General features: G+C 48.4%; 1 protein-coding gene across 1 annotated transcript in view; it reads right to left on the bottom strand.

Moving 5' to 3' along the window:
• The window catches only part of NUP133 (nucleoporin 133), a 95287-nt gene that overhangs the window by 41348 nt on the left and 39137 nt on the right, over nucleotides 1-14802 (bottom strand). The window contains exon 13 of the mRNA XM_068116003.2: nucleotides 52-203. Coding sequence (XP_067972104.1) covers nucleotides 52-203 — 152 coding nt within the window. The remainder of the gene's footprint in view (nucleotides 1-51; nucleotides 204-14802) is intronic.

Raw genomic sequence — 14802 nt, 5'->3', positions numbered from 1 at the left:
CAGTGGAGACATAAAAGAAGATTCTCAGTAAAGTATATCACCGATGCATACCATCAGGAACAGAGTTTGTCCAGCGTGGGTCAGTGGCCGGGAAATCATCCACCATGGCCTCACTGAGCCGAGCAACGACCAGGTCCAGCACTCTTGCATCCTCCACTGGAAACTGCTTTTCGATAATGCTCTGTGACGTGCCGTGATCTTTCCTGAAGGGGAGAATCCATTTTGTAGCAGAATCCCTCTGGATTGCTTATGCTCAGCACAGCCACCTGACTTATTGCAAGGTCAACACAAGCGGCTCATTTCCACTCAAGAACCACAAAGGAGATCTATGGTCGATCTAACTTTCAAAAAATATAAACTAGAACGACACTGTCATGCTAATTCTGAACAAAAATACCATCTTTAACTGAACCCGCTACTATTATGGCCCATATACCCATATCATCCATGCACCCTATTATGTCACATACATTACCATTATCTGTGAGTTTTATTAATTATTAGGATATTTAATGACCACTTTTTGGCACAATAAAGCTAGATTGTGTCAATGAAAATGAATATAAAAAAATTCAAACTATATTCCCCATAGCCAGACGATGTGTAGATATGTATCGATCAGTGACCAAAGAAAATCTCAATTTATTCCATTTTAAACTCTAACAACAAAGCAACAAAATGTGAAAAGGTCAAGGGGTGTGAATACTTTCTGAAGGCACTGTAAGTGCTTATAGACCTTTCATTGATTTCAAGTGATGATGTCTATCTAATTGATGGGAGGTTTCCAAAGCTACCCATAGACATCATATGCATCTCTAAAACCTCCTCTAAATGAAAAACTAGAGGTTCCAGGGAACCTGAACTCAACTGGTCCATATCAATATGGTTAGAATATGCATAATAGAACCACAAACTATGTAGTTTATATGTGCTAAAGAGGTACAGTAACGTTGAAGGTATCTCATGTTTAAACAGGAAACTAGAAAAAATTTAGTTTTAAGTGAGGCATGAAAAGTAAAACTACAATTACTTTTCTCAGATTTCAGACTTGAATTTATTATGTGTTGAGGTTTGTTACATACTGTCTGCACACCAAGTTTCAGTCTTCTAGCTACATTAGGAAGTACCAGATTGACAAAAATTGATTTTTCAATATGGCCGCCCTGCAGCGACCATTTTTGGGCGTGCAATGCCCAAATGCAATCCCAAACTAGTTTATGTCTCAAAGATTCTGCATAACAAGTTTCATCAAGTCTAATCAATATTTGTGACTTTTAGAGCGTAGACGTCGAATTGTTTACAGACGACAGACAGACAGACGACAGACACTGGGTGTCGACAAAAACTCAGCTGGACATAGTCCAGTTGAGTTAAAAACAATATCTTGAAAAGTGCACTTGCGCACATTAGTATGCCCGTCAGGATTATAGTGGTTACTTATAGATTATAGTTGTAAAAAAAACACACACCGTTTTTCCAAAAAAATAAAACTATTGTGATGATGAATTAGGCATCAACCGCAGTAGAAATAGCTATTTTGCAGGGACTTGTGGGCCCGTTGTACCAATTTTCATTTGTCTTCACCGCCTTGTAGCATTCCTGCCCGCTGGACTCGGGAGGGGGAGGGGGGGGGGGGTCTTTTGGGTATTTCGGAGTCTTATAGGGTCCTCAAAGGTCAAAGGGGTCTCACCAGTCCAAGGAGTTAAAAGGTACATTTCAATAGTACGTAATTAATTAATGGACATACGTAATTAATACACAAAAGTAAAACACACACACCGATATATATATGCATATATACATACATATATATATATATATATATATATATATATATACATATATATATATATATATATATATATATATATATATATATATATATATATATATATATATATATATATATATATATATATATATTGTTGCGGAGATGAGGACTGTATTTTTTTGATTGTGTGCTGTACTATTATTACTATTGTTTATTCTGCGCCCCCCCTATCTCCGGAGCTGCGTAAAGGTGAAAGGGCATCCCATAATTAGTCCACAAGCATACACATCAGCCAAGTAATAGAATACCCCTGTTGATAGTTATCTCTTATTCTGTGTTTTAGAGTAAGGCTGTGTCTCCCATTAATTGAAGTACTCCATTGCACCAGTGAAAGAGAATAGATCCCCTTTCATTCCCATCCCCAAAATCTCCATTTCCTTTTACATCCCCTCTCGTCATTGCCGAGCCTCGATTGCCCATATTACATCCCCTCTCGTCATTGCTGAGCCCTCGATTCCCAATCACCTCCCCTCCAATAACCGCCATTGACCACGAGGCAGGGTCGGAGAAGAAAGGCGTGACTCCACCTCGTCATAGAGGGGAGGAGGGGCGTACCCGCCCGTCGTCATCGAGGGCGGAGCCCGAGGGTCGCGCGACCAACCAGGGCCGAGGTGAGCACCCCGATGGGCGTGTCCAAAACGCCGGCGGCTTAATCGCTGGAGGCGCTATAAAAGGCGCGCACGGAAGTGAGTTGGTCTGAGTTGGTTGAGAGTCGGTCGTCAAGTGGAGAGTGGTGAAGAGTCAGTCAGTAGAGGTGGTGGTCAAGTGGTTGCGGTGAGGAGTCGGTGGTAAAGAGTGAGGGACCAAGAAAGAGTTGAGGGTGTGGACCAACGAGTCAGACAAGTCCTGGGAACGCAGCGGAGGCCGCAGCAGCAAGAACACCCAACAGCCAAAGGGGGCCTGAACGGCGGTTTGGAGCAGGACCGTAAAGGAACGGCGGCTGCTAAACGCGCCGGTTGAGCTGCAGGACCCCCTTGGACCTTTCCTCTCCCTCCAGCCATCCACCTCCTGCCTTTCCACCCTTCTTGTGTACGTGAGTTTGTTTTGTTTGTTCTGTCCCTGGGTATTTAATTAAGTCTGTAGGTAAGCTAAAATTTGCACTGTGTCACCTGCGTCTTATGTGTTGTAAATAAACCTTGATTGCTCCTTTTTGCTTGTGTAAATAATAAATCCAATTACTCTTCTGTCCGTCTATTCGTTTTATTCCTTTTCCTCTTTGCATTCGTCGTTTTAGTCTTTTCCCCTCATTGAGCAGCTGCGGTGCGATCCGGCCAAAGTGCTGGGTGAATCGGGTGAGTCAGGGATCCTGTAACGGTCGCGGCAATACCACCGCTCGGTAAATAACATCTTAATCCGCGATCAGTAACAATTGGTTGTCAGGAGTTGGATTCGGACCTGGGACTAAATTTGTTAGGCCCAAATTTTGGAACACCAATTGTGTTATTAAGTAACAATTGGTGTCTGGGAGTGAGATTCGGGGCCCGAACCAAATTTTTAAAACATCTAAAAAAAAATTTGGTCAAAATTTGGAGCGGCCGAAATTTGTTTTGTTTTATAAAACCCGAATTTTGAAATCGCGCCATGGCTGGTCAAGGCGACGGGATGCCGGTGGGAGAGATAGACGGGGTAGAATCGACCCAGGACCTAGGAGAAATGTATGTGGATGAAAGGGAGGAGGAGAGCAATGAGGAGGCGGTTGAGGGGGTATCAGGCGCACAAAATGGCGTCCTCGCGCACGTGGGTGTAGCGGCACCAAATTTTGCCGCGCCCGCGACCGCAGCAGCGCCGCTGGTGGATTTGAACCTTTTTATAATGCAAATGAAGGCCCTTATGGAAAAGAATAGTGAGCAATTGGGAGACCAAATTAGAGGTTTGAAAAGCAGTATGGGTGAAATGGGGGGCCAAATGGGAGAGATGGGGGGCCAAATGGGGGCAATGAGGGACGAAGCGAGGGGTACCAATGCCCAAATCGGGGAATTAGACAAGAAATTTGAAGGGATGAAACATGGGTTAACGGGGGTGGAAAATAGAATGGCTGCCCAGGAGAATCAGATAGAGGGGATGAAAAATGGGTTAATGGGGCTAGAAAATAGGATGGAAGGCAAATTGCGGGAGGTAGGGGAGCAATCCGCCCGAGAAATTAAACAAATGGGAGAGCAGATAGAGGAGGTAAAAATCGGGGTAGAAACCAAACTGGATGCTCAGAGGGATGAATTGGGACAGATGAGGGCGGCATCTACAAAAGAAAGGGAGGAGATGAAGGAGGAGATACGACGAGGTGTGAGTGAGGAGGTTTCGGGGCTACGCGAGGAGGTAAAGCGAGGTGAGAAGCGTATGGAGAAAGAGGTGAGAAATAATACGGCAAAGTTACAAGGGGGAATAGAAGATCTGACGGAGGAGGTGGAACAGCTGACGGAGGGACAAAAAGAACTAGTGGAGCAGGTTCAAAAGAACACTGCGGTACTAGGAGGGTTAAAGGCGACACAAAAAGAAATTAAAAACGAATTAATAGCGACGCAGAGGCAATGTCAGATGGTACGGGAGGAACTGACAATGAGGGTGGACGAGGTGACAGAGATAATGGAGACAAAGGACCGGCAGGTGAGGATGCACATAGAGACGGTCACGGTAGCCTTAGAGGACGAACTTGAAGAGACGCACCGAGAAATAAAAGAGGTTTAACAAAAATTAGAGGAAGTGGAAGAAGAGGTGAGTGAAATTAAGAAGAGACGGACAGAAACTAAGAGAGAAATCCAGGAGGAGGTAATGGAATATGTGCAAGGTCGGTGCTCAACTCATGATGTGATGCTTACTAACCAAATAAAGAGTTTGCAGGTGGCAAAGGAGGTGCGGAGACGAGGTACGGAGGTGAGTGGCAATGTATATGATGTGAGGAAAGCTTCAGTCGGCTTGGGGATTGGTTTGGATCCGGGTGTTCGTGAAAGGCCGTTGGTGAAGTGTGCGACAGGTCTGGTGTGCGAAAAAAGAGGTGTGCGAGAATGTCCGACAATGGGGTGTGTGAGGAAAAAGTGCACGCCGAGGAGTGAGTGTGCCGTCAAGAGTGAGTTGGACGTAGCGCGTGTGCGAGGGGGTATATGGAAGCGCGGTGTGGTGAGTGTTACAGAGGAAGTAACGGAAAAGTGTGCGCAAGAATGTGCGCGAGAAAGGTGTGTAACGGACGGGTGCATGAGGAAAGAGTGTGCTGTTGAGAGTAAGGGTGAGTGCGTTGTCAAGAGTGGTGGTGAGAGTAGTGAGAGTGACAAGGAGCGTGAGTTGGTTGTGACAGGTGAGCGAGGATGTACACCTGGAATGGAAGGATGCACACCTGGAATGGTAGAGCGTGAGTGGGAATGCACGCTGGAATTGGTAGTGAGGCACGTGGTTGGGTGTGCGAGTGAGAGCACACCTGTGATTGTCACAGAGGAGGTGACCGAGGAGGGGGCGCGAAGAGGTGTGTTGGTGAGGTGTGCAAGCGATGAATGTGTGCCAAGGTGTTCGGTGGTCAGGTGTGTGACCAAGTCGGTGAGCGGAATGAGTGTACCGAGGTGTGTAAGAAGAGGTACGACGAGGAGCATGGAAACGGCTGCATGTATGAGCAAGAAAGGGGTAGCGTATGCATGTAAGCGTGCAGGTGAAGCATCGACGGTAACCGGGTTAGAGGTTAGAACGACTTATAGCCGAATCGGGCCCTCGGTGCGCGTCGGGCAGCTTCGCGTGCCGCGAGGACCAGCGGGGATCCGAACCACGGCGGTTTCGAAAGAACCGCCGTACGCGATCCACGCTGTGCCTCGCTTGGAACGGCCGCGTCCGGGCTCCACTAGGCGGAGCGGGCAGCCCGATAGGAAGGGTCGTCATGGCGACCACTTTCTATTGAGACGTGCCGGCAGGTCGAGATCGGGACATTGGATGGCTCCACGCCGAGGTGGTGCGTGGGATCTCGGCCCGGGTAAGCCCCCGTCCCTGCCACGAATGCGGGACGTATCCAGCCGCTGGCACAAAACGACCCGCGTTCATTGCTCGGCTGTACGAAGCCGGGCTGTAGACGTGAATTGGCGCACCGAGAGGATGTAATAAGTAGACGGATGATGATAATAGTGATAGTGGTTTTGATCCAAAATTTAGAAAAGTGAATAGAATTGGCAGTAAATAGAAAATTTTTGATTTGCTGAATTTGGATGAGCCAAATTTGTAGTGGGAGATGCCCGATGTGGTGGGATGGCAGCTCTGTCATCCCTCACAGGTGGGGGCAAATGCGCTATAGTTTATGGGGTGTATGGCAGTGAAAACTAGCCCGGGTGGGTTAGGTTAAATTGTTAGGGATCTAGCGAAGATGACATTAGGTGACGTTAAGGTTAGTTAGTGACTGATACCTGCAGTGGGGACGCAGGTAGATTAGTGTGGATGATAATGACGAGGGAGCGCAATAGTTTAAAGGGACGACTGGGAAGCGCAAGTTTCAGAGGGGAGTAGTTAGATGAGATGATGCCGTGTGTGTGAGGATTGAACAGGTGTGATTGAACAGGTGTGATTGCACAGGTGTGCAACTGAACAGGTGAATGGAGCAGTGTATGAGTGAGTGATGGTGATGTGTGTTGTGTTGACCAACTGGTCCAGGAAGAGGAGGAGGGTGCAGGTGGCACCAGGTATGATTGCACAGGTGTGCAACGACAGGTGAATGGAGGACAGGTGTATGGAATAAATGGTATGGAGTATTGGAATGGATGGTCGTGGAGTGAGTATGGTGGGAATTGTGGAGTGGAGTGGATAGTGCGAAGGTGTGAATGGGGGAAGAGTGGACCCCCATCACGGATACCCGGGGCGGGTAGTGTAAGTGTTAGGTAGAGGGTACAGGTAAATTGTGGTTGGATATTGGCATCTGTGGTGCGAGTGAAAGAATGGCCTTTGGGTGGGTGCATTAGTGTTGTGGAAATGGCTGGGCGTGTAGCCTGTTAGTGTGTGTAGTTGGTTTGGGCACTCCACCACTGTGAGGATGTCGGCCAGGTGAGGCCGCAGGTGGGCTCTGGGAGCCGGTAGTAGTTGTTATGGATGGGGCCCGAGGATCCGGAGGACGGACCCGGGTAGCCCAGTGCCAGAGGGCACCAAGGGGTGACAGAGCCAGGAGAGGGCCTTCCCCAGTTAGTTAGGTTAGGGTGAGGAGCTAGGTAAGCTCGGGTGGCAACTACAGTGGTGGAGGAGTGCAGGTGGGTAGACCTGCTGGGAGAGCTACACGTCGCAGCCCAGAAATTGTGCGAGAGCACCGGGAGATGAATCGGGGGAGTGAGACCCCAAATTGAGAAGCACCACAGTTTGGTCAATGGGAATTGGTTTTTAGAACCCATAGTGTAAGTTGGCCAATGGATTGGCAGGGAGAGACCCCGGGTAGTGTAAAGTGTGTTAATGTCATTTAGAAAGTAGTTAGGATGAAGTCTCCTCGCACCATCTGCATCCACTCACCTGAGGTGACAGGTACTCCGCACCATGCCATGTTTAATTAATTTTACTGTGCAAATGTTTGGATTGTGAGACGCATCATGACGTGGCCGTGGGTGTGACATTGTGCTTTGATGTTCCATCTCTGCCTCCTTATGAGGAGTGATGATGAATTTGGTGATGGCAAATTTTGAAGTAGAGGGATTGTGGAGACGAATTTGGTATAGGGGAAATATGGGGAAGACGTGACAGTAGTGACGAATTTGTAAATGTGTAGATTTTTGTACATATGGGGTAAGGGCAAGGGTAGGGTAGGTGACAGGGGGGTGACGTACGGTAGGGACGAGCTTTCTCACTTCGCCCTCCGTACGCATTTCGCCTTGCATTGCCTTATTGACGTGTACCCTTGTGACCTTACCCCTCGCTCAATTGTCTTTCCCCTTTTGTCTCCCACATGACCTGTGCGCCACTGGGTGCCGAGGGGAGCGTGCGTGGGTCGGCCATTGTGCGCCCGAAATTCCCAGAACCAGCTGTCTGCATCGATGCACCACATTATGGACCACATGTCTGTGGCCGAGCACCACCTATGGACCCCATGGGTTGGGGCATGGCCCCTCTGCTGGAACCGGCCATGAGGGCCCGAAATCTTGCTGGCGGACCTTGGCCACAGGGCACCGATGCCCCACAGGTGAACCACACGTAGTCGGCCCTGTGGGCCATAAATAAAATAAATAAAAATGGACACATTGGGTGCAAGTTTTAATACAAATAGGCCGCCAGTAAGCAAAGCAAAGGAATGACAACATCTGGAAGAACAAATAATGATAACCAGCAGAGGGAGCCGAAGAGCAAGAGACACCTGCAGGGTTTGGGTTTGTTGGTTTTATTTTATTGATGAACAATGGTGACTGCACCGATTGGTGCTTGGGTGCGTTTTTGGGTGCTTTCATGGTGCGTCGATGCAGAGCAGACCGTCTCCCCCCCAGAAAGAACAATTACAGGTCCTGGGTTAGTCTTGTAAATAAAAGTAGCGTCAAGTGTAAATAATGCTTCCCACCGTCAGTGTGTAGTTTGAAGACCATTCCGCAATTCGGTTAACTGTGGGCGTAAGTCTGTTAGGCAGGGTGCAATGGAGCAGCGGGACACATTTATTTATGTTTTAAAACTGTCGCACTCAGGGTCAGGTTAAAAGTAGAGGGAACTACACCTACGTGTCACACTAAAAATAAAAGTTGTAGGCCCGGGACGTGCCTAAGAGGAGGAGGGTGCAGTGTTGCGGAGATGAGGACTGTATTTTTTTGATTGTGTGCTGTACTATTATTACTATTGTTTATTCTGCGCCCCCCCTACCTCCGGAGCTGTGTAAAGGTGAAAGGGCATCCCATAATTAGTCCACAAGCATACACATCAGCCAAGTAATAGAATACCCCTGTTGATAGTTATCTCTTATTCTGTGTTTTAGAGTAAGGCTGTGTCTCCCATTAATTGAAGTACTCCATTGCACCAGTGAAAGAGAATAGATCCCCTTTCATTCCCATCCCCAAAATCTCCATTTCCTTTTACATCCCCTCTCGTCATTGCCGAGCCTCGATTGCCCATATTACATCCCCTCTCGTCATTGCTGAGCCCTCGATTCGCAATCACCTCCCCTCCAATAACCGCCATTGACCACGAGGCAGGGTCGGAGAAGAAAGGCGTGACTCCACCTCGTCATAGAGGGGAGGAGGGGCGTACCCGCCCGTCGTCATCGAGGGCGGAGCCCGAGGGTCGCGCGACCAACCAGGGCCGAGGTGAGCACCCCGATGGGCGTGTCCAAAACGCCGGCGGCTTAATCGCTGGAGGCGCTATAAAAGGCGCGCACGGAAGTGAGTTGGTCTGAGTTGGTTGAGAGTCGGTCGTCAAGTGGAGAGTGGTGAAGAGTCAGTCAGTAGAGGTGGTGGTCAAGTGGTTGCGTTGGTTGCGGTGAGGAGTCGGTGGTAAAGAGTGAGGGACCAAGAAAGAGTTGAGGGTGTGGACCAACGAGTCAGACAAGTCCTGGGAACGCAGCGGAGGCCGCAGCAGCAAGAACACCCAACAGCCAAAGGGGGCCTGAACGGCGGTTTGGAGCAGGACCGTAAAGGAACGGCGGCTGCTAAACGCGCCGGTTGAGCTGCAGGACCCCCTTGGACCTTTCCTCTCTCTCCAGCCATCCACCTCCTGCCTTTCCACCCTTCTTGTGTACGTGAGTTTGTTTTGTTTGTTCTGTCCCTGGGTATTTAATTAAGTCTGTAGGTAAGCTAAAATTTGCACTGTGTCACCTGCGTCTTATGTGTTGTAAATAAACCTTGATTGCTCCTTTTTGCTTGTGTAAATAATAAATCCAATTACTCTTCTGTCCGTCTATTAGTTTTATTCCTTTTCCTCTTTGCATTCGTCGTTTTAGTCTTTTCCCCTCATTGAGCAGCTGCGGTGCGATCCGGCCAAAGTCCTGGGTGAATCGGGTGAGTCAGGGATCCTGTAACGGTCGCGGCAATACCACCGCTCGGTAAATAACATCTTAATCCGCGATCAGTAACAATATATATATATATATATATCTATATATATATATATATATATATATATATATATATATATATATATATACACAAAGAATTAAGTTAAGCACCCCTACACAACGAATTAAGGTAAGCACCCCCTAATATATATTCTTTGTGTATATGTATACATTGGCATATATTCTAAGGTATGTGAGATCAAATAATGATTGGTATGACATTAGCAATTATCCATTGATGAAATTGAGTGATCAAAGTGAAAAAAAGTGATTGGTTGAGTCAGTGATCCGATCACGTGGGTCCTACACACGTTATTGACGCAAAGATCGCTAGAGGTCTTCTCAGAACAATGACTGTACGTTAGAAAACATAAACGTCATCCACACTGTCCGTGATGGACCTATAGCTCCATACTTAAATTGAGGTGAAAATATGCCTAAAATTCCCAAAAAATTTCACCTTAAATTATTCAGAATAAAATATTGAAAACGGCATGATTGTTATGTTTTTATGTGACCATAATATCACTTCTCCAGAAAATATAGCAATATCATGGGTATATTACACTGTTTTGACGACAACAAACTTGTAATGTGCGAGGTTGTAAAAAAACGGGGGGGGTGCTTAACTTAATTCTTTGTGTATATATATATATATATATATATATATATATATATATATATATATATATATATATATATATATGTGGTAGCAAGAATCTGCTTCCCCACGGCTCCGCTCCCCGATGTACTCAGAATGAGAGCCAGGAAGCAGTCAGAACTGTTCACACTGTGTTTATTACAAGAGCCTATTGCGTGCACGGCAGATTTACTTGGTGATGCACCAGAGACGGCCGCGCCCAGCACACGGCAGCACGACCCGCATTAGCAAGAAGCAAGTCGTGATGCGTACAATGCACAAGGAAGCGCCTCGAGGCCATACACTGAAAATCTTCAAGTTCCACCCGAAGGGAGTCGTATACATCGTTTTTACCAGTCCCCCTCCTACCCTCATCCCTAGCTGGGATCAAAGAGGTGGCTCAGACAGCGGGGAGCCTGCGTGGGAAGCAAGGCCACAGAGTGGGCACAATATTTCGGTTTGGAGGGTACACGTAATTCAATGCATCGGCCTTGGGGCCGACAGATCTCCCTGGGAATGTTTTCTGAAGTTGGGGAAGAATGGAGCCGTCACATATGGTCTTAGATTGCCTTCAAGAGGCTCGGGAGGGTATGGACCCTCAATACTCAGTAAATGAGGGTGCCCCCCCCACCCCCGTTGCCACGACATGTATATATATATATATATATATATATATATATTGTTACGGAACCCAACGTCGGCCTCTGTTCCCCTTATCGAGGGGGGATTAATCTCCTCGTCTATAACTGACCGACTTGGTCCCTGACGCTGCACAGCTACCCCCGAAGAGGCAGGTGCACAACCTCGTTCGTACCGCGGGCAGATGTTAATTGCCGAGCGGTTTTAGCAACCGCGGCACGAACCTATTAACAGAACTAGACCCGATCCTTAAACGTTGGCCAAAATCGCGCCACATATACTCAATGGGGAAACCTCTAAAGCGACCGAACGAGCATGAAGAAGAAAAAGACAAAGTAGGGAATAACAGGATTTATTATTATTTACACACAACTAAAGCCGAAGAGAAACAATCAAAGTAATACACAAGGAAATGGAAGAATCAGAAGGACAGTGCAAATATTAACTGATACAGACTTACTTATAAACCAGGACAGAACAAACAAAGACAGACTCACACGAATGGGCAATGAAGGCAGGCACGAGTGGCTGGAAAGGGGGGAAGGTTCAGCTCGGACCAGAGGATGATCGGGCCGGGAGGGAGCAGCCGCCGACTCTCCACACTCTCGTTCGTCCGGCGGCGTTGCTTCGCGGCCGCGGGTCGAACTGCCGTTAGAAACTCAACCCCACCCAGCTGCGGTGGATTCAGCGGCGGTGGACTCCTCACTCATCTGCTGTGGGGGCTTCCTTGGTCAGCCGCTCCACTGGACTCTCCGCTCCTCCTCAACTGGACTGGACTCGACTGGGCTTTGGTGCACTGCCAACTCTCTCACGCATCTGCCGTCCTTTTTCCAAAAGGCTTACGCGCGCGCTTTTATTGCGCCTGGGGCGATCAAGCCGCCGGCCTCCAGGACACGCCCATCGGTAAGCTCGCCTCGGCCTTGATTGGTCGCGAGGGCTCACCGATCCCGCCCCTAGAGGAGGTGGTGGCAAGGCCACGCCTTGTTCCTGGCGCTGGGCTGACTCCTCCCACCTTCTGCTCCGAGATGACCTCGTGCTCAATGGAGTCTTGCAGTGAAAAACACGGTCCCAAAGCAGCAGCGGCGAATGCAGAAAACCGCCCAATGCAGTTGGCAATGGCTGACAAAAAGGGGAATGCGGTTGGAAATGGAGGCTTTGGGGAATTTGAAAAGGGATTCTACCTTGTTCCAATTTGATGCAATGCAGTGTCAACTAATGGAAGACATCTCCTTATTCTGTGTATTAGGTTAAGGTTCTAACTACTAAAGAAGGAAATCTATGATTTGCTACGCGATTGTATATGGAATAACTAAGGGGACGACCTTTGACCTTTATACACAAACTGGAGGGTGATATTTACAACAAGCTTCATTTCACTTACAACGATAATAAAAAACACAACACCATTCTCAAATCCACAACACTGCACCCTCCTCCTCTTAGGCACGTCCCGGGCCTATTAAACTTTTACCTTAAAAGTGTGGCACGTAGGTGTAGTTCCCTCTACATTTAACCTGACCCTGAGTGTGACAGTTTCAAAACACAAATAAGTATGTCCCGCTGCTGCATTGCACCCTGCCTAACAGACTTACGCCCACAGCTAACCGAATTGCGGAATGGTCTTCAAACTACAACATGAACGATGGGGGAGCATTATTTACAGTTGACGCTACTTGTATTTACAAAACTAACCCAGGACCTGTGATTTTTCTTTTGGGGGGGAGACAGCCTGCCCTGCATCGACGCACCATACAGCACCAAAAACGCACCAAAAGCACCAACCAGTGTACAGTCATTGCAGTTCAAACAAAAATAACCAAACAAACCCTGCTGGTGGTCTTGCTCTTCGGCTCCCTCTGCTGGCTAATGCTCTTCCAGATGTTGACAACTTGTTCTTCTTACTGGCGGCCTATTTGGACATAATAAAAAGGCACACAATGCGTCCATTTTTTATTTATTTATGGCCCACAGGGCCGACTACGAGTGGTTCACCTGTGTGGCATAGGTGCCATGCTACCAAGGTCCGCCAGCAAGATCTCGGGCCATCATGGCCGGTTCCAGCAGAGGGGCCATGCCCCAACCCGTGGGGTCCATGAGTGGTGCTCAGCCACAGACATGTGGTCCATAAGTGGTGCATCGATGCAGGCAGCTGTGGTTGCGAGAGTTCTGGCACACAATGGCGGACTCCCGCACGCTTCCCTCGGCGCCCAGTGGCGCACAGTCCTCGGGTGGGAGACAAGGGGGGGTGGGGGGGGAAGAAGACAGGTGAGTGAGGGGTAAGGTCACAGGGGTACACATCAAACAAGGCAATGCAAGACGAGGTGCGTACGGAGAGCGAAGTGAGAAAGCTCGTCCCTACCGTACGTCACCCCCCCTGTCACCTACTCTACCCTTGCCCTTACCCCATATTTACAACAATCTACACATTTACAAATTCGTCGCTACTGTCACGTCTTCCCCCTATTTCCCCTATACCAAATTCGTCCCCACAATCCCTCTAACGAAATTTGCCATCACCCAATTCATCATCAACCCTCCGAAGGAGGGAGAGATGGAACAACAAAGCACAATGTCACACCCACGTCATGATGCGTCTCACATTTCAACCATTTGCACAAAAAAATAATAAAAACCAACAAACCATGGCATGGTGTGGAGCTCTGTCACCTCAGGTGAGTGGATGTAGATGGTGTGAGGAGATTCTTAATCCTAACTATCTTCTAAATGACATTAACTCACTTTACACTACCCGGGGTCTTTCCCTGCCAATCCATTGGCCAGCTTACTCTATGCGGTTTTAAGAACCAATTCCCATTGACCAAACTGTGGTGCTTCATCAATTTGGGGTCTCACTCCCCCGATTCAACTCCCTGTGCCTTTGCACAATTTCAGGACTGGGTCGTGTGGCTCTCCCAGCAGGTCGACCCACCTGCACACCTCCACCACTGCAGTTGCCTCCGAGCTTACCTGCTCCTTATCCTAAGCTATCTACTGGGGAAGGCCCTCTGGCACTCTCCCCACTCGGTGCCCTCTCTGGCACTGGGCTACCCGGGTCCGTCCTCCGGATCCTCGGGCCCCATCCACAACTCGAACGGCTCCCAGAGCCCACCTGCGGCCTCACCTGGCCGACATCCTCACAGTGGTGGAGTGCCCGTTCAACTACACATGCCACAGGCCACACACACAGGCCACACGCACAGCCATTTCCACGTCACTAATGCACCCATCCAAACACCATTCTTCCACACGCACCACAGATGCCAATATCCAACCACAATTTACCTGTACCCTCTACCTAACTCTTAAACTACCCTCCCCGGGTATTCGTGATGGGGTCCATCCTCCCCATACACACCTTCGCACCATCCACTCCACTCCACAGTTTCCATCATACTCACTCCACGACCATCCATTCCATACTCCATATATTCCATACCATTTATTCCATACAACCATGCTCACCTGTATTTGCACACCTGTGCCATCACTCCTGGTGCTTCCTGCACCCTCCTTCCTCCCTGGACCATTTGGTCAACACAACACACAATCACGATTACTCACTCATACACTGCTCCACACACCTGTTCGATCCTCAAACACTCGGCATCATCTGAGCTAACTACTCCCCTCTGAAACTCGCGCTTCCCAGTCGCCCCTTACATTATTGCGCTCCCTCGTCATTATCATCCAACTACCCTCTCTATGTCCCCACTACCTGTCCAATGT

Source organism: Myxine glutinosa, chromosome 5, assembly GCF_964187855.1.
Source record: "Myxine glutinosa chromosome 5, kmMyxGlut1.1, whole genome shotgun sequence".
NCBI lineage: Eukaryota > Metazoa > Chordata > Myxini > Myxiniformes > Myxinidae > Myxine > Myxine glutinosa.
Note: the sequence above shows the minus strand (reverse complement) of the source record. Positions and strands in the feature narration are given on the sequence as shown.